This window comes from Artemia sp. Qi Xiang Cuo, chromosome 2, assembly GCF_049724085.1.
Source record: "Artemia sp. Qi Xiang Cuo chromosome 2, ASM4972408v1, whole genome shotgun sequence".
Taxonomy (NCBI): Eukaryota; Metazoa; Arthropoda; class Branchiopoda; order Anostraca; family Artemiidae; genus Artemia; species Artemia sp. Qi Xiang Cuo.
The window spans coordinates 21911831-21934916 of record NC_142795.1 but is presented as its reverse complement, the minus strand read 5'-3'; the positions used below and the strand labels follow the sequence as shown (position 1 = coordinate 21934916).

General features: G+C 35.5%; 1 protein-coding gene across 1 annotated transcript in view; it reads left to right on the top strand.

The window, feature by feature from the left end:
- The first annotated feature begins 1053 nt into the window (after positions 1–1053).
- The window catches only part of LOC148955000 (chromosome-associated kinesin KIF4A-like), a 53923-nt gene continuing 31890 nt past the window's right edge, over positions 1054–23086 (top strand). Inside the window, exons 1-5 of the mRNA XM_089105954.1 lie at positions 1054–1058; positions 2155–2299; positions 5087–5320; positions 13358–13682; positions 16477–16634. Coding sequence (XP_088962080.1) covers positions 1054–1058; positions 2155–2299; positions 5087–5320; positions 13358–13682; positions 16477–16634 — 867 coding nt within the window. The remainder of the gene's footprint in view (positions 1059–2154; positions 2300–5086; positions 5321–13357; positions 13683–16476; positions 16635–23086) is intronic.

Below are 23086 nucleotides of genomic sequence, written 5' to 3'. Positions count from 1 at the left end.
TTGAATTTTGTTGCAGACAATTATTTAGCCACTCAGTCAACCAATGATAAATTCGTAAAAAAACACACCTGGGATAAGAAAAACAGTGATTATGTTGATATTTTGCTGCCAGATTAGCAATAACGGTCTTTTTGTATAATGTTGGTAAATTGTGTTGAGTGAAAAAGACTAAGCGACGTCATTATCTGAATTCCGGGTGGTATCGAGTGAAAATCAAAATTTTCTTAAGTCTTCCAACATGACTTCTACAAAAATTAATTTTTTTAGTGAAATGAAAACTTCGTTTGAACTTATCTAAATTTGAACTTCTCTAAATTTGAACTTCTCTAAAATTTGGTATGTTTTACTACCGAATAAACGAGAAACCTTTATGTTTTACCACCGAATAAACGAGAAACCTTTATTTATGATTATGAGCATCGTTGCCGAACGACTGAATGCGAGTCAAATTAGACATTTTTTTTTCATCCACGTGAAATCTGGCTTTTGAAGGGTATTGTACTTCTTTGTGCTTACAATATTATGCGATGAATGAACTGGAATTCATAATTACTATCAACCACGTTCTTTTGACAAGAAATAAATCTATGTATACGATTGAGATTCTAATAGAAAGAAAATGCTAAGTTTTATCTTTTAAGACTTTCCGTTTATTATTAGCATTGGTCATTGGTTGTTTTTGCAGTTTTATATACACTGGGCTCAGTTGTGCTTATCGGACAATTATTTTTAGCTCCTTAAGTACGTCTTATTACTAAACGAGCAATAATTGTATGTACATTTATTTATTTATTTATAATTTTTTTTGAAAAACACCATGATTTTTTTTTGAAAATCGGCATAGTGCCAATAGTATACTAAATTGGTGGTAAAAAACGATCTAAATAAATCATAACTTGAAAAATTCATTTAGGGCCTCAATTTTGGAAAGCATTTTTTCATATGAATGACGTCACAAATTCTTGGAATAGTTGTAATAAGTTTTGCTGAAGATGAGTATATGTGCTAAATATTTTTAAAAGCACATTACAGTTTAATTTGATTGCCGATAGTATGGAGTAATTTTTCAGTATAAATATATAAAAAGGTTTGCCGAACCAAAGGAAGTGAAATAAAAGCTGTTTTTTAAAAGAAATTAAAACCTATCTTTTTTCGCCGAAAAAAGGTGGTGAAACCTATTCAAATGGTGAAATATGATGAAACATTTTAACATGGTCAAATTCTCAACAAGCTTAAATTGATGATCAGCTTTCGACGAAAGTTGAAACACAGATTCAATGTTTTGAAATTTTTGAAAATGCTAGTAAATATTTCCAGAATAGATTTTGGAAACTAAATCTTTTTAACGAGGAAAAATACTAACTATTAGGCCTATCAAAAACCTGAATTTCAGGGATACACTAATGAAAAAAATCAGTTTCCAAATTTTTGGTAAACAAGAAGTTAAATTATATCAGTAAACCCTTTAAAAAGTCCAGGGATGGTAGTGGGCCTTTATATAAAATAAACTTTTATAATAAAATTAATAATAAGATGGAACTTTCGATTACAAATCTATAATAATATAGAGTTTAAAAAAAATGAACTTTTAATCCTATAAAACTTTGGCAAAGTTATTCATTTTAAATTTATGGACACAAAAATTTCAACGAAGGAAAGTTTTAATTATTGGATTTACCAGACCTCCGAGGTTCGGGAATGCAGAGGTAAAGCCTTCAGTTTTGTATTTATCAGCATAAAAAAAAAATGATTTTTATAAGTAAACCTTACGCTAGTTCCTATGGGCATTAATCCCTCTATGGTTAAAGTGATATAAAATTTTCAGTGATTATCTCCAATTTCAACAGCTTCCTTATAAGTGTCGGAATTGGAAGGAGAAACTTGAACATCAAATTATTCACCTGACAATCCTACTTATAGTAATTAGAATTAATATTAGTAACTAGTTATTACTTAATTAGTAATATTACTGATTACTTAATGATACGCTGCTAGTCTCGACTGTTATTTACCAGCTAAATAGGCAGTTAGCCGTACAACAGATTAAAGTTTTCAAGAGACAAGTGCCCTTATCCTGTTTTGATCCTTCCCCCCCCCCTTAAAAAATTATTTTATTTAAAATCAAATTGACTAACTCTTGTGTGGATTTTGTAGACTTTCTGAACAGCGTCGAAAGCGCATAGAAGAGCTTGAGCGTCAAATTAGTGATATGAAGAAGAAGATAGTTGAGCAAAATAAGATTCTTGCCCAAAAACGAAGAATAGAAGCGGATTTGTTGAAACTCTCCTCCCAAATTCAGGCAAGCATTTCATTTTTTTTTCTTTCTACGAGAAATATTGGTGTTGTAAACTGAAGTATCTTTGGATGTTTTCATCATGCTAGGAAAGTCAACGTTTAGTCAGCATTTTATGATTTGCCAAATCTGAAATACTTGTGCAAACCAGCACACCCCTTAGTCTGGTGGTAAAAAAAAGGACATTTGAAGCGTATTAGGCCTTAATCCATAAATTTCAATTCTACCTCTTTCAGTGCTGTCTTTTTGAATTTTAAATAGGACCTCCGGAATAAATCGCGACTGCTTTGTTTTTGAAAGTTAGTTTTGGTACTCCCTAAAGGTTCAAAGCGCTTTGCCTCAATAACACGGGAACTCGAGCTAGTAATGTGAGCTTTCAAAGTGTCAACTGGAGCACAATTGGTAAATAATAATTATTGAAGACAATTGTGAAGACAATGATCAAATCGTAAAGGCAATTTGACTTCAGATTTTGTCCTAAGTGACTCGCTAGGATATTGAAAGCTTTGACATAATGCCGAAAAACCATTGTTCCATTTTTGATATGTTGAACCTGGGTTATGCCAGTAGTAATGGAATACTTCTCTGAAAAGTCTTTCTGCTTGGCACACGAAAGAATATCCCCCTGGGCATATTCGAGATGAATACCAGTATAACAATCTCGAGGAGCTGAAAGTAGGGATCATAGTCACAGACTTTCACCGACGAGGGGTTCGTCACATCTTGAAGACCTCTCCAGGGTTCAGATATTTTCCTGACTGTAAAGTGAAACTCAAAGTACGGCGTTCGTTTCAAAGTCCTTAGAATTCCATGGATGTGAGAATCTAATATCTCCCTCTCAGTATCTCCCTGTAACCCTTGAAGAGAACAAGCTCTTCTAGCTTGTTCAAAATGTTGCCATACTATTTTGCAATCTCATTTATCCAAGAATGGTTATCAGAATTATCTTCTTCGGGGAAAACTTCACTAACGTGTTGACACTGACATATTTCGATACGCTATTTTCGTGTCCTAAAGCTGTTTCAAGGACGGTCGCACTGACACTGAATATTTTTGACAGTGTAAATCTTTTTTCCTTTTATTATTTTTTATTGTTTTTGTTGTTGGGAGGATTTTAGTAGTTGTGTTGGTAGTTTTTTTTGTCTCTAGAAAACGACCCCCCTCCCCCCAAAAAAAAACACTCTGTATTGATAAAACAGACGAATTATATCAAAATATTTGAACATTGTAGCAAATCTGTCCATATCCAATGCATCGTTCCTATCACACTGTCCTACGTTTTTACTAACGTACATCGTACGTAAGTTTTCGTTCGTCTACCCAAAAAATATTAAACACCCAGCTGTGATGGTATATGATTGTGTATGGTATGTTCCGTTATTAGTGCATTTTGGACTATGTGTTGTATATTCCTGTGGCACAAGGAACTTATTTGTCAAGAAACGTCGTTAATCCGATACAATACGACACTGTTCTTGATACTTTCAAGCTGTCTATAGGGCACACAGTGTATAATTACTGAATGCATGAATACGGAGAAGATAAAAAACTTTTGCTTAATGCTATTAAAGGAAATGCAGTTAACTTGAGTGTCTCTTGGAACTTATGGGTAGGAGGGAAGCTGCACTACCTCAATATTATTAACTGCTTTTTGCGAATTTGTCGTTACAATCTAATATTGCTTGATTTTTTTTTGCAGTAAAGTGACTGGTGGCAGTTTAATTTGTTGGAATATAATTTGCTCGAGTTTAGGGTCTTATTTATATGTTTGAATACCAAGAACAGTGAAACTAAATCCTATTGTTTGAATTGGTTAAGTGGAAAATTCTGCAACCATACATTCGACTATCTTAAAAAAGTAGAAAGAACTTAGGAATTTAATTTTTAGTGAAAAAGTACAATTTTTGGTAGTAGCAAATCAAATAAAGAAACGTGGGGGAAAATAAGCCAAAAGTATATGATAGCCAGGAGCGTAAAAAGATGTAAGTTTCCTTTTAAGGTGTGGTTATCTTGAGGAATCAACAGATTTTTTATGTTCGAGTCCTTCGGATGAAAAGTTTTGTCAGATCTAACTAACTAGTTCTTCTTATTAATTTCCACAGTTCAACGTGACAACACTGACAAAATGGAATATTGCCTTAAAACTATAATTTTGAAACAACCTAAAGGAAAATATTTGAAAGTCGTGGTTTTCAGGTATGAATAGACCTGAGAAAGATTCAAAGGTTCAAAAATGCGGTGGGTTTTGATGTCCTTGGTAATTTAACACTTTGTTGGACTTGTTGAAAGATTTTTCATTTATCGTCAATTTTGGTTGTGACGAACAATCCGCACCAAAGAGTATGTGTAATGAGATGCGAAAGTGTCTACGTTAAAAAAAAGTGACTGCGGTAGTTTCCAGAACTATCTTGTCAATATTGTCAGATACATGTGAATTACAACGACTTTAGTATAAGAAATTTTAAACATAAATTTCTAAATTTGGTAAAATTGGTGTTACTGAATTATTTTTAATTCGGACACTGAACTTATCTCCTTGAAATCCTTTTGATTCTTCTAAAATAAAATTTGGATTCGAAGACTAATTTTGATAGTATCTGACTACCGAAAACTTCAAAAATATATTTTGGCTGTCGCTTCATGGAAGATATTGCCGAAGGTAATATTTGATTCCAGTGTTTTGTCAGCACTTCTTTTTTCGTTTGTCTAAATTTTAGTTTTGGAATATTTTGTTATGATATGTATAGTTTTGTACTAGTATATTATGAAAGAATCTTTATTGGACTATTTTAGGATTTGAAGTCAGACCGAGTCAAATTAATTCGACAGCTCCGTGAAGCCAGTGACAAATTCCGTCAGTGGAAGAAACAGAAAGATCATGAGCTAATGCAGATGAGGGAACGTGAAAGAAAACGTGAAAGAAAACAAGAATTTGAGAGGATTCGCCAGGATAGGATTCAGTCAAGAAAAGAAACAGTCATGAAGAGGAGACTTGAGGATGCAATAGCTGTTAGCAAACGATTCAAGGTAAAAACATTCATTTTAAATTCACTATAAATAAAATACAGCACAAGTTTGATTTTTTGATATGCACATCGTCAAACAAAACAAACTGTATGAAAAGAAGAGAAAACAGAGGGAAACCGAAAACATACAATTAAAAAAAAAACTTAGTTGGATGCTAGTCTAGTTCCGTAGATTTAATATCTGAATAGATATCAGGTAATAAGAACTAGTGTATACTAATATTGGATGCTAGTATAGTTTCATAGATTTATTAGCTGAATAGATATTTGGTAATATTGAAAAGACATCGTAATGTGCAAGTGACTAAAGAGCCTCCATGTTCTAGACAACAACGGTGAGAACCAATGGCAGTGGAGAAGCAAATTAAATAAGTAGTTTTGCTGCTTCAGCTGCTGGTAAACATGAAAAGAAACCTTAAGCCAAGGTGCCATTTGTCGTCTTACGGACAAAACAGAAAAAGAATAAACAAGTGAAATTTCGAAAAATGTGTTTTTTGATGCAGTGGTCATTTCCTGCCTCCATTGGTGGAGGCAGGGTCATTTCCAGGATTTTTTCGGGGGGGGGGGGGGCTAAAAAAAATTTTAAAAAACCCATCAAAATTTTGTTTATATTCATATTTATTAATTTTTTTGCGAGTTGGAAAAATTAGGCGAGAATAATGAATAACATTTAAAAAGGAAACATTCCCGAGAATAATATTTAAAAAGGAAACATTCCTCCTAGAGTAGCAAAAGATATTTTTGGCAGTAAGACAAGAGCTATCATCTGACAGAGCCCATATGGGCTCTACTCTAGGAGGAATGTTTCCTTTTTAAATATTATTCTCGCCTGAATTGATTAACTTGATTCATGAACTAATTGATTTAATGAATCAAAAAGTAATGAATTAAATCAAATTAACGATTAATTCGAATAGTGATTTTGATTAATCTTTATGTTCTTGCCTTAATCACTATTTCTACAGCTTTTAATAAATAATTTAAAGGTACATTTTAGGTATAAGTATAAAAGCCTAACCAGCTATAAATTAAAATCAATATTTAAGAAAAGTGGAGAAATGTTAGTTTTCCTTCCTAATGGAAAAGGACTCATACTGCACGTCGCTGGTCTAATTATCTCTCAAAACTTTTAAGTTCCAAAGGCAGTGAAAAGGAAATCATTTTTTTTAATTGTTTAAGTAGAAACTTTGACAACCATATATACCTATAAAAATTAGAAAAAGTCGGAAAATTTAATTTTTAGTGAAAGGCACCTCTATGTAGCTTTCCTTTGTAGACGTAGTTGCCTTTGTGAATACACAGATCTTTAATGTTCGATTTTTCGGATGAAAATTGTTGTCGAATTTCATTAACTAGTTTGCCTTGTTCTATTTTTTAAGCTTCAACCTGACAACACTGCCAAAAATGTGATGCCAGCCTAAAAACTTTATAATTTTTAAAGAACCAAGCGACAAATGATTGAAAAAGGGTTTTCAGGTATGAATATACTGAGATGGGATCAGGAGACACAATTTTTTTTATTATTTTGATATCCTTTGTTCTTTAACGAATTGATCCAGCTGGGACATGTGCATCTCTTGTTTCGATTTTTGTTGGGGGATTCTGTACCAAAATTTTGTCCCTTATTTTGACATTTTTATATTTAAGTTTTTTCCGTGAAGTTCTTTGCCGATAAACAATCACCTACGTCTAATCAATGTTTTACCCCGAATGTTTCATCTTTTCTTTTCGATTTTTTCTTATCTGGACTTGTCTGTTTTTTTTCTATAGTTATTTTATATACTCTCTAGTCTTCTAATTTTAGTGATTTATCTTTAGTTTAGTTTAATTTTTGATGATTAATTAAAAAAAAAAAATCCTAAAATGAAGTATTCTAAAGAAAAGTAAAGGCCATATTAAAATTAAAATCAAAAGAAATGGAAACCTACAGTAACTCAAACTGAAAACTACCAAAAATTACTATTAAAGAATAAATAAAACCCAAAACGAACAGAAATTAAATAAACAATAATAGCAAAAAACATACAATAGGTAGTAATATAAATGAATAAATAAACCTCAAAACGAGTAAAAGGTAAGCTGATCATGAAAATAAAGCTTAAGACAAACAAAAATATTTTGCTATAAATGAAACCCAAAACAAACAGAAATTAAATAAAAATCATAGCAAACAAATTTTCAATAGTTACTAGTATAAATTACTAAGTAAATCTTAAAATAAGTGAATTTTAAATTGAATATGCAAATCCAGCTTGAAAGGAACAAAAATCTCAACGAAGAAGAGTTTGGGTTTTGTCTCCTTCTTTCATTGTAAAAGTCTAAAACCTACTGCGTTATTAGCGCTTTACTGAAAACTATCTGTGTCTTGACCACTCTTGACAATTTAATATAGTATCCAACTAAATGTTTGATGTATTGTGCTTACGATTGTTGCAAAGACCATCAGTTGAAATTTCAATTTTACTGTAATTTGTATGTTTATTTGTAATATGATTCGTTTTAAGTAGAGCGCCAATGACGCAGTAGGCTTTAGAATTCTACAGTAAGGGAAGGGGGCAGTATCCAAACTCTTGCTTGTAGTGAAACTATATTTGTCTTGAACAGTCTTGGAAAGAACTAACAAAATTAAACTAGATATTTGCAATATAATATTTTTAATTGCCGAAAGATAATCACTTCAAAATTTAGTTTTATAGTAATATTTATGTTTATTTTCAATGTTGTAATAAGTACAAAAGAAAGTACTTGTAATATAGTACATTTTCAATAAAGCGCCAATGACGTAGTAGTCTTAGACTTTTACAATGAAAGTAATAGGCAAAACCCAAACTTTTCTTTGTAGAGATTTTTGCTCGTTTCAACCTTGATTTGCATATTCAATTTTAAGTTTCACTTGTTTTAAGATTTATTTACTCATTTATATTAGTAACTATTGTTTCTTTATTTGCTATGATTATTTATTTGATTTCTGTTCGTTTTGGGTTTCATTTATCCCTCAATAGCAAAATATTTTTGTTCATTTTAAGCTTGATTTGCATATTTAGTTTAAGTTTTACTTATTTTGAAATTTATTCCCTCCTTTATATTGCTACCTGTTGTATGATTTTGATATTAGTGTTTATTTAATTTCCGTTCGTGTTGGGTTTCATTTATTCTTTAATAGTAATTTCTGGTTGTTTTGAGTTTAAGTTTCATCCGTTTTGGGTTTCATTTATTCTTTAATATTAATTTATTGTTGTTTTGAGTTTGAGCTATTGTAGGTTTCTATTTCTTCTGATCTTAAGTTTAATGTGGCCTTTACTTTTCTTTAGAAAACTTCTTTTTCTGAAAGTATTTTTAGAATTAATATTTGTTCGTTTTTTATGTACAAAGCCTTAAGTTTTTCAAAATTCCCTATTTCAAAATATTTTTTTATTCCAAAATAAATTAACAATTTTGGTAAGAACTAATAAACTGAAACTGAATGAACTTAAACTGAATATTGGATATATAATAATATTAATTGCTGAGAGCTCACCAGCTCAATGTTTTGTTTCACTCAGGCCGGATTTAAAGCTTTGACGCATCTAGGCCCAAGCTTTTTTGCCGCTCCGTTTTGACAAGATTTTCGGGGAAACCCTCAAAGCTTTTGGAATGGTGAAAGCCCCAAGGCCTAGTGGGCATATTGCTAAACCCAGGGTCTGTCGAAATTTTCATTTTATTTTCAATGTTGCAATAAGAACAAAAGAGTGAAATATTTTTAATACAATTCCTTTTTGTAAAGCGCCAAATACGCAGTGTGCCTTATACTTTTACCGTTGGAGAAACGGGAAGTAACTATACTCTTGTTTATAGTGAAGACACCATTCAGTAGAAGCACATAACCCCTACTTCCTGAAAACGATCGAGGTCTAACAACCAATCGTTAATCCAATTCTCACTTATGTTTGAATTCTGTTCTCACAATTATTGTAATAAAAAAAGGATCACTTTTGATGGCTCTAGTTGCCCTATGATCACTTTTGACTCTTTAGAAAAGCACTATAAATTCTGATGTAAAAACTAATTAGCCCCCTCTAAAATCTATGCGATCATCCCCTCCATTAGAACTTTTTATGCCCCCCGGGAAACTTTTGAAACCCGGGCCTCGGGATTCGTTGGGGGGGGGGGCTGTTTGAGCCCTGACGTTTTGTTATATTGTATTTGTTGAAAAAAAGGGCGATACAAACATGAGATTCGACGCATTGGGGGAAAACACGGGGGGGCGGGAGGGCGCATAGTCACCGTCGGACACTTTTGACTCCTAAAAGGTGAATTAGAACTTCCAAGTTCTACTCATTTTAGTCCCCTCTAAAGTTTATACGATACCCTCTTACAAGAAAACCATAATGCCCCCACGGCATAAGTTACAACCCGTCTCCTGGCTGTGAGGGTGGGCCTGTGTTTACAATAAATTTTTTGATATCTTATCGTTGTACTATTTCAAACAACCGGGCTGTATAAAAATTTTCACTGGGCGGATTTGGGGAAAAGAGGCTGTTTTTATCAAGGGGGGGTGGATGCCGTCCGTTAGCTCTTTAATCAAAAAAAGGTAATTAGAAATTTCTATTTCCAATCAAATGAGCCACCTTCGAAGTTTACATTACCACCCCTTGCCCCGGGCTCTGAGGGGTTGTTTCGACCCCTGAGTTTTTGTCATCAGTTGTCTGAACTATTTTAATATAATAGCTGTCTCAAAATCTTTATCAGATAGATTTAGGGGAAAAGGGCTAGGGGGGCTATTGTGCTTGCATCTCTTTTTACTCTTAAAAATGGAACTAGAGCTTTCAATTTCTAATCAAATGAGCCACCTTCGAAATTTATACGACCACCCCTTACATAAATACCTTAGACGTCACCGAGACAAAAATTAAAACACTTGTTCCTATGCTCTGGGGGGTTGTGTCGACCCAGGAAGTTTTTTTATCTGATGTTGAACTATTTAATAAAAAAGTACTATCTCAAAATTTGTATGCGATTGGTTTGGGGAAAAAAGGCTCGGGTGGGGGGGGGGATAGTTGCCGTCGGATCTCTTTTGACTCTTAAAAAGTTCACTAGGACTTTCAATTTCCAATCAAATGAGCCCTCTCCGAAGTTTATACGAGCATCCTTTCCATAAGAACCATATATGTCCCATTGAAATAACTTACAACGCCTTCCCCTGGGCCTTGGGGGCTGTATCGACCCCGGAGTTTACTGTATCTAACCTTTGAACTATTTTTTAAAAATAGCTCAAAATTTATATCGGATGGGTTTGGGGGAAAAGTACTTGGGAGAGACTAATTGCTCTTCGATCTCTTTTGACTCTTAAAAAGTGAACCAGAACTTTCAATATCCATTCAAATTAGCCCTATCTGAAATTTATACGAGCATCCCTTTCATGAGAACTATATATGCCACCTTGGGCATAACTTACAACGCCTGCCCCCAGGCACTGGGGGTTGTATCAATATCGGTGTTTTTCAATTTGGCCTGTGAACTATTTTTAACAAAATAGCTATTTCAAAATTTTTATCGGATGGGCTGGGGAAAAAGGGCGTGGGGGGGGGGCTAGTTGTCATCGGATCTGTTTTGACTCTTAAAAAGTGAACTAAAAATTTCAAATTCCTATGAAATGAGCCCTCTCTGAAGTTTATATGAGCATCCCTTCTATAAGAACCATATATGCCCCCAGGGTATAATTTAAAACATCTGCCCCGGGCCCTGGGGGTTGTGTCGACACCGGGGTTTTTATTATCTGACCTTTGAACTATTTTTTAACAGATTGGTTATCTCAAAATTTTTATCGGATGCATTTGCGGAGAAAGTGGCGTGGGGGCTAGTTGCCCTTCGATCTCTTTTGACTCTTAAAAACCGAACTAGAACTTTCAATTTTCAATCAAATGAGCCCTCTCTGAAGTTTATACGATCATCCCTTCCATAAGAACTAGATATGGCCCCCATGGGCATAACTTACAACGCCTGCTCCCAGGCACTGGGGGTTGTATCGACATCTGAGTTTTTCTATCTGGCCTTTGAACTATCTTAACAAAATAGCTATTTCAACATTTTTATCGGATGGGTTGGGGAAAAAAGGTGAGGGGGGGCAAGTGACCATCGGATCTGTTTTGACTCTTAAAAAATGAACTAAAACTTTCGATTTCCAATCAAATGAGTCCTCTCTGAATTTTATATGAGCATCCCTTCTATAAGAACCATATATGCCCCCTGGGCATAACTTAAAACGCCTGCTCTTAGGCCCTGAAGGGGGGGGGGTTGACACCGGAGTTTTTATTATCTGACCTTTGAACTAGTTTTTAGCAAAATGGCTATATCAAAATTTTTATCGGATGCATTTGCGGAGAAAGATGCGTGGAGGGGCTAGTTGCCCTTCGATCTCTTTTGAATCTTAGAAACCGAACTAGAACTTACAATTTTCAACCAAATGAGCCCTCCCTCAAGTTTATACGAGAATCCTTTCCCTCACAACCATATGTACTCCCTGGGCATAGCTTACAACGCCTGCCCCCGGGCCCTGGGGGATTGTGTCGATCCAGGAGTGTTTGTTATATGATCTTTGGACTAAATTAAAAAAATGGCTATCTCAAAGTTCTTATCGCATGGGTTTGAGGAAAGTAGGGCGTGGAGGAGTCGGGGCTAGTTTCCCTTCGATCTCTTTTGACTCTTAAAAACCGAACTAGAACTTTCAATTTTCAATCAAATGAGCCCTCTCTCAAGTTTATACGCATGCCCCTGGGGGCTTGTGTTGACTCCGGAGTTTTTGTTATCTGATCTTTGAACTATTTTTAACAAAAGGGCTATCTCAAAATTTTATTTATGCATTTGGGGGAAAAGGCATGGGGGAGGGCTAGTAGCCCTCCAATTTCTTTTGATTCTCAAAAACTGAACTAGAACTTTCAATTTCCAATCAAATGAACCCTCTCTAAAGTTTATACGAGCATCCTTTCCATAAGAACCATATATGCCCCAAGAGCATAATTTACAACGCCTGCTCCAGGGCCCTGGTGGGTTGTGTCGACCCCGGAGTTTTCGTTATATAATCTTAAAACTTTTTTTTTTTTTTTTTTTTTTTTTTTTTTTTAATGGCTCAAAGTTCTTATCGGTTGGGTTTTAGAAAAAGGGGCGTGGAGGGGGGAGGGTAGTTGCCCTCCGATCTATTTTGACTTTCAAAATTTTATTGGAGGCATTTTAGAAAAAAGGGCGGGGGGGGGCTAATTGCCCTCCGATCTATTTTCACTTTAAAAAGGGCACTAAAACTCTCCATTTCCAATCAAATGTGCCCCCTTTGAAGTTTATACTACGACTCCTTCTTTATGAAGGGCCTCTGGGAAAAATATATAATAAAACATTGGAGCCCTATGGCCTTTACTATAAGCAACGCTATAGCGTTGCCTCTGATTTATCTTGTAAGTTTTCTTTTTTATTATTCCTAAGTTTGGTGTTCCAGATACTGATTTGCCGCTAGGTTATCGTGGTTTTAGATGGCTTTGGAACCATCTTTTGAAAGGGTCAACATAGAAACTTTTAGAAACGTGTTCCCCAGAAAGATCGTTCCAAATCGAAGTGCAACGTGGAAGCTGTTCTTCAAATACTCTGTTCTCGGTTTGCCAATCTTAAGATAATCTGAACGAGCTGTATGCTTTCGTGTCTATTTTATCGGTGGGACAATTGAGGGCTCAATACGAGAAGCTCTTAAGGATGAGGTGAATTGATCTACCTGTAGAAGACAGCCATCGACGCTGCAGCAAACCTCTCACTCACTGACTGGAGACAGTCGTGGAAAAGGACTGAATCTGCCCTATTAGCTCTATTCCGAATCTTTGGAGTGATGCCATCAAAGTTTTTGAAGCACCAGCATACAGCGTGCATCTATACTCGGTCATGGATCTGATGCAAGACTTGTAAAGATCGAGCTTGGGGGTTTTTGGTAGGTGGAAAAAAACTGAGAAAATCTGTTATCTTCTTATAGTTATAATCCACTGAGAATCTGAATACATTTCTTATTATTTTTTCTTACTAGGACGCATTGGACCAATTAAAATGTTCCAAAAAACCCAAAAATCCTACCATTAAATCAGAAGAACAGGTGGAACGTATCAAATTCCTTATTGAACGTGATGTCAACTACGAATTTAGTTTGAAACAAGCAAATAAGATAACTCAAGCAATGATTCAAGAGAGGAAAGAGCTAACTAAAGAGAAAGTAGCTCTGAAAAAGCGAATGGGTAGTGCTTCAATGCAAGAAAAGAAAATACTTCAAGAAAAGTTGATTGATTTGCAGAGTAACTTGGATATGAGAAGCGGACAAATATTAGAAATACAAAAACTAGCGGCGACTGATCCGGGTAAGTTCTTTTTATTATTGTTAGTTATTTATCTGAGACGTTACCATGACATATTTAATGTAATCCGACTGTTGGAAGTTGTAAAGTTGAAAATTTCACAACCATATAAATATTTGAAAACTAGGACATATCAGGAATCCAATTTTTAATGTAAAATCTATGTAATGTTTATATTTTATTGTATGTGATCTGTTACCATGACAAATCTTTCGAAATCAGATTCGTATATATATATATATATTTATATACTACTACTAGTACAGGTACTACCGACAAATCAGAGATCCAAGCCACTACGTCTATATACGCTTTTTTCTACTTTAATGGATTCACTCTAATCCCTCCCATGGAACTGTCTCCATTAAGTATCTCCTCATGGCTTCTTCCTATACCATTTCAGTATTTACTGATCTTCGTTTGACCTCAGATGGATTGCCAAATGCACGACTTTCGGTAAACCATCGTCCATTAGTTGCAAAAATAGACCAAACTACCCTGCTCTTTATTTCATTGCAGCCATAGGAAGTAGAGATCATGATCGTTTCAGTATTTGGTTTAAACATAAACGGAAAAAAGCAGAACTGAAATAGAAACGAAAAAAAAAGTCCGTTATTCCTTTTCTGTTTGATTCTCGTTTTTTCCTCTTTTTTTGCCAATACACAGATACGATCTGTTTCACTTAAAACTGACCATTGTAGATATTTTTTTCTAGTTTATTAAGATAAGAAACCTCTTAAGATAAGATAGGTTTTTAAGATAAGAGTGGGGTGAATTTTCCTTGACACTGATAGTACCAAATGTACAACAAGATCATATCTCACGCAAAAAAAAAAAAAAAAAAAAAAAAAAAAAAAAAAAAACTTAAAATTTACCACTTTAGTTTACTAACGATATTCAAAGGTCAATTAACTTTATTTGAGAACACTGCTCAGTGCATGCTGATTTCCAGCTATTGACATATGTATGCAGGCTATTTCACTGAACTCCGGGAAAAAATTAAAACTACTCACTCTAAAATCTGGGCAGGGTAAGAAGGAAGGGTGTGCGAAAGCACAGGATGGCTGCCCCCAACCCCCCATTGCACTTTCTGGCTGAAGGGCCACGAAATGAAGATCAGCACTACCGGTTTGGACCTTAAGGGTCTAGTGCTGTCATACTTACTTACTCTAAATTCTAGCAGATCCGAAACATTTTTTCCTGGTTATGGTTTCTTGTTAAAGTAGAAATGAACCAAATTCCCTGTTGCAGCTACTTGAGCAAAGCTTAAAGTAGTCCTATTTTGCCTTGAAGACTTCTTTTGTAACCTAGACGTGTCTAGGATCTTAGAAAAGGAGCTGTGCTCTTGATAAAAAGTCTCTGGTGATCAATTTTAGCTATTCCTTGCCGTGATAGGAGTAAGGTAAATAGAAAGGATGAGGGGCACAGTTTTAACTGTTCATATTTTAACTCAAAGGTTTCTTTTGTAGCTGAATATTCAAATTTTGTCCAAAGTTTTAATTACAATCCATCATTAAGCAGAAAAATTGAAAAAGCGGAAAACTATCAATTTACAGTGAATGATATATACAATTTATCAGGAAGAAATTATTTTTTTTTGGGGGGGGGGGCTGTCCCGCATAATATTTGGTTTGGCCTGGGTGCGATTTGAAAAATGATAATAAGTCAAAGAAAAAAGTGTTTTAAACTGAAACTAAGGAGCAACATCAAAACTTAAAATGAACCGAAATAATTTCGCATTTGAGGGGGCTGTCCCTTTGTCAATCCCTTGCTTTTTACTCTAAAGTTTGAATTTGTTGTCCCAACTCTTTAAAAACGACTGCTGAAACTCAAGGACTGTTGATTTGGGAAAAGAATCTATTTTCAAAGCACAAAACACTTTAGAGTGAGAGGTTGAGAAGGGGTAGCCCCCGTCATATATGGAATAATTAATGTCAGTTTTAAGTTTCTACGTTACTTACTTTCAGTTGAAAATTCTTTATATATTTAATATCATAATGAGGTGAAAACTTTAGTAGTACCTCTATCTAAAAATTTGATTGCTTAGTTTTGAAAGTTTAAGTAATTCCTTTCAAGTAAGAAAGATGGATTCAAGGAAGTAGAAGTACCAAAAAGACATGAAAAAAAAAATATTATTTGTTCTTTACGGATCTATTCTTTTTGTTTTAATTCTAAGGGAAAGAATAACTGAGACTCAATGTCCACCGTTTTGGTTTTTCGGGTTACTTTACTAATTTTTGACTTGGCTTTTCCCTTTTTAAGGCGGCCCCTTTTTAGTTATTCTAGTTTATTGTTAGTTCTGTTCTTTTCTTTCTTTTATTTACGCAAATATTTTGATGCTTTTTATTTAATGTAGAAATATTCCTGAGTTTGGTGTATTGTTTCAGATAACTTTTTTAATTTTCTATACATCCGTAATTACTAGTAATTCCGAAAAGGTTTGTTGAACCTTTATGAATCTTATCTTTTTTCTGTGTTCCAGGGGAAAGAATCCCTAAGACTCAAGGTTCCACTGTTTGTTTTTCATAGTTTTGTTCTCGCACTTACTTTCGTTAAACTTTATTCCGCTTTTCCTAAATATTCACAAATTCAGAAATCTGAATTTATTTTGAATCATTAGCCTAGTAGCATTTCAAGAAAGGTCTATTAGACTTTTCTTGAAACAAATTTTATTTGTTTTAGAATCCAAGGGCAGGAATGCTTAGAACTTTATAAATGTTAAACCTTTATAAATGTTATATGTTTTAGAATCCAAGGGCAAGAATGCTTGGGACTTTGAAAATGTTATTTGTTTTAGAGTCCAAGGGCAAGAATGGCTGGGACTCGTTGTCCACAGTTAACGAAATGAAAATTGCGATGAAACTGCTGTTTGATGGATACTTGTTAAGCAAAGATGAAGCTAGCAGTAAAGATGCTGAACTGAAAGATATTAAAGCAGAAATGGCAAAATTACAGGTTTGTATTGTGTTTCAGTTTCATCTGATTCAAAGGGATTTTTAATTTTTATTTAGTTTCTAACAAGTTTTAGGAAACAGTGGATTGATGCTGTATTTGACAATCAGGGGTGGGGGTTCACGGGCTCTTTAAAAAGGCCCAGCAACAGAAACATCGATTTGCCCCCTTATGTTAAGGATACTTGTCCAATCCAAATACTTGTTTATAAAAATTAGAATCCTAGTAATTATCAATTATAAACTTTAAAACGATTAATTTATAAAGATTATTAAAAATATTCGATATAAGTAATCAATAACAGAGCAATAAGATTGATAATTATAGTAGTATCTTTGGGCTAGTTGTTGCTTTCGTATCATAGTGTATTACTATATCCTTTGTCTAGGCCTAGAATCTCGAGTTTTGCCTCTCGATAGACATTCTTATGACTCGATGGCTGAACTTTGAACTTGCACTATTTAAAACTCTTCGCCATGTCCATACAAAACAAATCATTATGGTTCTTTAAATACTGTATCTTCATTTAGCTGATCTCAACATGTCTTACAATGATACTGATTTTTTATTAGTTACTTGTTGTTCGTTGCTCATGTTTCCCTATGCTCTACATTAATCAAAGGGTTTTTAACTGTGGGTATTTACGCTAAAAGAGTAAAGATAGAAGTAAAGGCGCCAGTTCAAGTTCAATCAGTTTCTGCTTAGCTGAAGAAATATAATGTATTTTTTTAACCAATGTTTTGTTAATTTATGAAAATTAATACAGTCTTACAATATAAAATTAAGATTGTATTTACCTAATCAGCAGTGGTTTTAGAGGGGGAGGGGTACTTGCCCCGGGCGCGGAATTTTTAGAGGCACAAAATTTCAAATAAATAATCTAACGGTTATAATCACAGTTACAGTTACACTCACAATCCGGCCGATCACAGTTACGTCAAATTTTAGCAGAATATACGAAAGCTTTGTTGCCGCATGACTGAAAAAATATATTTTGAAAGTAACTGATCGAAAGCAATTTGGTAACATTAACCTCGTTAATTTAATTGATTTTATTTTAAAACACCTGGATGAACCTGGAAAATGGATAAATTTAATTGCAATTGATTTCAGAAAAGCATTTGACCTTGTTGATCACAAAATCCTTTTAGAAAAAAAATTGCGGAAAAAAATATACCTGGCTTTATTATTAAAATCATCAAGAGCTTCTTAACAAATAGAGAGCAACCTGTGAAGTATAAAGACCAATTTTCCACTTTTCTGCCATTTTTTTGTGGAATTCCACAAGGAACTGTGATCGGGCTGCTGGGCTTCCTCCTCATGATAAATGAAATTGCTGCTGAGCTGGAGGACAGATGGAAATACGTTGACTTGTCCTTAACTGAAGTTGTATCTGAGAATTCGAAGAGCAATGCTGCTGGTTTCATCGACCAAGTTACCTCAGAGGCGAATGAACTAAACATGGTCGTGAATAAAGACAAATGCTCGGTCACGACATTTTCTTTTCTTCAGAATACTGAATCGTCTTTCGAACCTCCTATCGCTTCCGAGGCTAATAAGCCATAAAATAACTTTACTTGGTGTGGTGGTTTCTTCTGACCTCTCATGGCAGGAGAATACAAAGACAATTGTAAAAAAAAGCTAACGGCGCAATCCAAATGCTAACACTGAAAAAATTTCGAGTTCCTAAGGACAGCCTGAAACTGATAATATGCACTTTCCTCCGCCCCTTAGTTTAATATGCTTGTCCGGCTTGGCACATTGCCCTTACCCAGGATGAAACTGAGAAAATAGAACGACTTCAGAAGAGATCACTGCAAATCATTTATGGTGGTTCCCCTCTACCTTACTCCTTTTACCTCAAAGAATTTAAACTTGAATCTTTTCTTCCCGGCGAGAAAAATTATGCCAAAGATTTGGCTCCTCCCTCCTTCAACATCCCATCTACCGATCATTCCTTTCCCCACCTTTTGTCCCTATAAGATCTCGTCCCCTCAGGGAAGTGGCTGAGTAAGTTCCGAAACTAACCCCAGTCGACTGTCGAGGGGTAACAACTGGGCATTTTGAGGGACACCTGGAGGCATGAGGCACGGAGGCACGCCGGAGGTATTCCTCCGGAGACACGGCGGAGGCATATTCCAAAGGATGCAATATGTAAATATATACAGCTTGCCTCTTATTTAGTATCTGTCGAATTTTTCAGAACCATCAAAAGCGATCTTTTAAAACTTGGAAAAAATCATTTACGGGTTTTTTTGGCAAGGAAAAGAACCCCCAAGACTGAAAACTATTGATATGTACCTAAAAAAGAAGAACGGAGGACTGCAAGTTGTTGATATTCATGCAAAAACTAGGTAACTCTACGATGGCACTGATGGTGTCACTTTTTCCTATTAGACATGCAGCGTTGCCACCGGCTCAAAAATAAAATTCCGATTTTTCTTCAAAAAAAGTTTCGAAATTTCAAAAAAAAATCCCGGAACACGGTTTTTAGGTTATACAACATAGGGCTGCGCAGTGATGACGTAAAAAACAAGGTGTGAAATTCAAAGTACCGTGAAACGTGGTTTTTAGTTGTAACTGACAACTGATTGTCAATATTCCTAGTATTATTTCGACGTGAAAACGTTATGGTGGATTAGTAGGATCTACGTAAAATATTTTAGGCCAAAACAATTCGGCAAAGTTACGAAAAAACATGTCTACGTATCTACATTTCATCCTTAATGGAATATCCCGCCCATGAATTGACGTTACACTTCGCAGCCCAATCAAATATGACTTGACAAGCCATAAATGTTGTCTTTTATCACGTCTTCACATACCCCTCTCTCTTTTATCATACCTGCTTTTCTGTTTAGTGGCTGTGCCAAGACGCACCCTTTGATCTCGGATTCTTAATTGTACTAAAAAAAAGGAATCTGCTGCTTTGACACGAAAGAATCTGGAAGACACAAATATCCCTTTTTCCCGAATGTACTTAGAATCCAAATTTCTTGGTATTAAACATAGGCCTTTGGGGATTTGAAGAGAAAACTGTACAGCAAGAGTCAGAAAAACTGTTACTACCGAGTTATTTGTAGAAAACGCTAAGTAAAGCAACCAACAAAAACAAATAACTAGTTTCTCAGATATTTATTGGTACGGTTCAGTAATCATTTCGGTAATCACAGCTCAAATGACAACCCTAAGAAACTGGACAAATCAGCTTCAGTAAATCAAGCTAAGCTCGGTTAGCACAAGTATAAACACTAAGTCTTCTACTACAATGTCTTCTAATGAGCATAACAAGTTTTCCAATGATATTTATCGCTTTCGCTTCTCTAGATCTTGGAATGCATTCGAAACTCATAAAATTATATCAAGAACTCAAGCGAATGGGGGACGAGGGGCACACGCGCTTGTTGAACTGGAAGGACCAGCCCAGCCGTGGGTGGCCTCCTCGTCCGTAGGAGACATGGTTCAAGATTCTGTTTAGTTCTGTGCCCTCATGCACGTCGGTTATTTTTGGTTTTTTGTTGATGGGTTTGTTGTATTTTGGTTTTTTTGTTGATTAAGGTTGGTCGTAAAAAGGGCTGAAAAAAAAGAAAAAAAAAGAGGGAAAAAAGTGCCACCGCAAGAATGGGTTTCTTGTGGACGGAGGACGCCCAGTCTACGGGAGAGCAAGGAGTTTTTTTTTGTGTTAAAAAATTTTAAAGTTGTAAGAGTAAGCCTTTTGGAAGACTACCTTTAAAATTTGAATTCGTATTAGTGAAAATTGAAGGATATGAATTTGAAGAAATTGAAGTAAAAATGCCACCAGAAAAGCGTCTCCTAGAGGGGGAAGGACACCCTGGAACGGGGGGAGCGATAGATATTTGGCAAGAAAAAAGTTAAATGGTAGTGGGCCTTTATGTCCACTAATGCATTGACTGGTATATAATAATTTATTTATTTTTTTTAATTTAAGGTGATAGGAAAGTGCATAAAGTTGTAAGATTTATGTATTTTTGTATTAAAATATCACCGAGTGGAGAGGAGGAGGGGAGGGCAAAAAATAACAACTACCTCTGATAAATGTTAAACAAAATTCCTTCTGTTAACACACTGAACATGGTGATGGTGGTGGTTATGGTATTGAGGTCAGTTTTGTGTTTAGGTGCCAATTTTAACATGATGAGTGCGATGCTGACGAGACATCAAAAGAGTGGAACCCTTTCTTCTGGATAAATGAATTCAGCTTTGTGAAGACGTCTGAGTCAAAGCAAAAGGCACCGTTGGTGCCGATTTCATTAATAACGGGTTCTGCTGAATGCATGATATACAGGCTGGAGTCACAGAAACCCTGGTCTACCAATGTGTCAGATGATGTGAGATCAGCATTCAGCCGAAACTCCTGGCACAGAATTCCTATGTCGTCAGTGAATGGCATCGCCATATTCTCCGTGTTAACAGAGTGGCATCTTCGCCCAGATAGGTAGCCAAACTGTTTGACCTGTCCAACTATTACTCTCTCCCTGCCAACCGGTCTGTAAACGCACCATTCAACGATACGCAATTCCGATTTCACACCGACCTCTGCATTGGTTTGTGGCGACTCACGTAGTCCTACTCGTCGGCCCTGGACCATCACCCGTTGTAATCGGTCACTACTGTGCTTCTCAGAGCTTTTCCTCAGAAGCCACAACAGCGTGGATTTTTTTATTGGTGTTATGGAGCCGTCAGAAGTCTTGACAAGACAAAACCTAGAATTCTTTATGTTCGTCACAGGCTCACTAACCCAATTTTTCTCAACTTGGTGTTTCACACAGTGAGCAATAACTGGCAAATCTTCAAATGCAAGCAAATGTTGACGGCATATTCTTGCCAAAATTACCCCTTATTAAGTTATTTTCCTTGTGTTTTCTATAATTATACAAACTTTCTTGTGTTCTAACAATTGTACTAATTGCTAATAAACAAAAACATATTTAAGATTTCCATAAAAAGCTGATTCTTAGACTGAATGTTATCAATAGTTAGGCTCTTATACTTTCGTTATTGACAAGGATCGTTATTTACTTACCATTCATTACTATGGAGAATGTTTTTTTTTTGTTCCAACCAAATCATATTAAAAAAACATTTGTGGAAAACTGGTTAGGAGTTACTCAGTCATAAATTGGAGATTACATTTTCCTTATTGTGGGTCGGAATCCACTGACAGGCATCCAACAATGGGGCAAAAAACATTTTTTCCATGGATTTTACCTATTCTGCTTTTCCTTTGCTTTCCTTATACTAACTATATAGTCCCAAATTTCCCGGGGGGCATGCCCCCCCCCCCCTGCACTTCCTTGCCGGCATCCATGACGTAGGCTACAACATTAAGTTTCTCGTATAAAGTCGAGACAAATTCCGATTTTTTAGGTTTATTGTGATGATTTTCATCTTCTATTTTCGCCAGTGGTTGGTATCGCTAATTTCGGCAATTTGTTGAAAGATTTCTTATCCGAACTGAACATTATAATAAAAACATTTTCTCAATTAATTACACTCAAAAAGTTTCCACCTAATGGGAGTTCATTCAGTAGAACTCACTCTCTCCTAATTCAAAGATATATCGATAAAATATGCCCATTTTTTTTTTTCAAGAAAGTGTTATTTGGTAATAACAAACAGCTGGAGCACCAGAATCACCCTGTATTTAGATACCCTTCCTCTAGGCATAGCCTATATTTAAAAAGTATTGTATAGCCTATTATTTAAGCAGGCTGGACCCCCCCCCCACACACACAAAAAAAAACTGTCACTTGCACTAACTCTATACCTATGCTTGGCTTACCTAAAATTTGGTTCTTCTTGATCTGGGCCCTCCATATCAGCAAAAGTACATCAGAATAATTTCAAACAACGGCGAGAATCAGTGTTGCCAGCTTCTGGTGCGAATTCCCTGTTAAGTCTAAAAAAATCCCTAATTTTTGAACAAGCAACGAGGCTGGGTGTCTCGGAGGCACAGAGGCAGGTCGGAGGCACGGAGGCACAGCCGGAGGCACGAAGGAAGGGACACCTTCGACGGTCAGTTATTAGCCCCTCGTCCACTGTAACACCATGTGCTACAGTGAAAGCTTTGTGCCAAGCTTTGTGAAATATTACAATGATCTCTAGTGTTTTTATTGTTTAGTTTATTTTATCCTGACGAAGTTTTATCAGACAATTTTATTAGACAAGGACAGGGCCGTATCCAGAATTTAGTTCGGGGGGGGGGGGGGGGTGCAGGAGGTTTACGATGAAAAAAAAACTTTAAAAGGCATCAAAAATTTGTTTATATGCATTTTTGTTAGGTTTTTACGAGTCAGGTCAACATTTCGGGGGAGGGGGTTAAACCCCCTACCACGTCCCCCTGATACGACCTTGCGCTTGGGGAGAATTATTAGCACTGTTTATGTGCATAATTTTGTTATTATCGACGCATATGATCCTGGGCATCAATTAAG